General features: G+C 66.2%; 1 protein-coding gene across 1 annotated transcript in view; it reads left to right on the forward strand.

The window, feature by feature from the left end:
• The first annotated feature begins 56 nt into the window (after nucleotides 1-56).
• The window catches only part of LOC104617959 (zinc-binding protein A33-like), a 4,888-nt gene continuing 4,595 nt past the window's right edge, over nucleotides 57-349 (forward strand). The window contains exon 1 of the mRNA XM_010283412.1: nucleotides 57-329. Coding sequence (XP_010281714.1) covers nucleotides 57-329 — 273 coding nt within the window. The remainder of the gene's footprint in view (nucleotides 330-349) is intronic.

Here is a 349-nt window from a genome sequence, read left to right on the forward strand (position 1 = left end):
GGGTTTTGTGATGGTGGTGGCAGGAAACTCAGGGTGGGACCCGTATGCCAGCAGGGATGGCTGGCAGGAGCCAGGACCAGAGCCTGCGGGAGGAGCTGACATGTGCCATCTGCTGCGAGCTCTTCAGCGAGCCCGTCATGCTGGACTGCATGCACCACTTCTGCAAGGCCTGCATCCAGGGCTACTGGGAGAGCTGTGCCCGCGTCCCCTCCTGCCCCCAGTGCCGCCGCGAGTTCCCCAGCCGGGCTTTCCGCACTCACTACCTGCTGTCGGGGCTGGTGGAGAAGGTGCGGCGCTGCGGCTCCGCGGAGCACCGGCACAAGATGAGGGTGAGTGGCTTCTGCCCTGC

Source organism: Phaethon lepturus, unplaced genomic scaffold (genome assembly GCF_000687285.1).
Source record: "Phaethon lepturus isolate BGI_N335 unplaced genomic scaffold, ASM68728v1 scaffold32913, whole genome shotgun sequence".
Lineage (NCBI taxonomy): Eukaryota > Metazoa > Chordata > Aves > Phaethontiformes > Phaethontidae > Phaethon > Phaethon lepturus.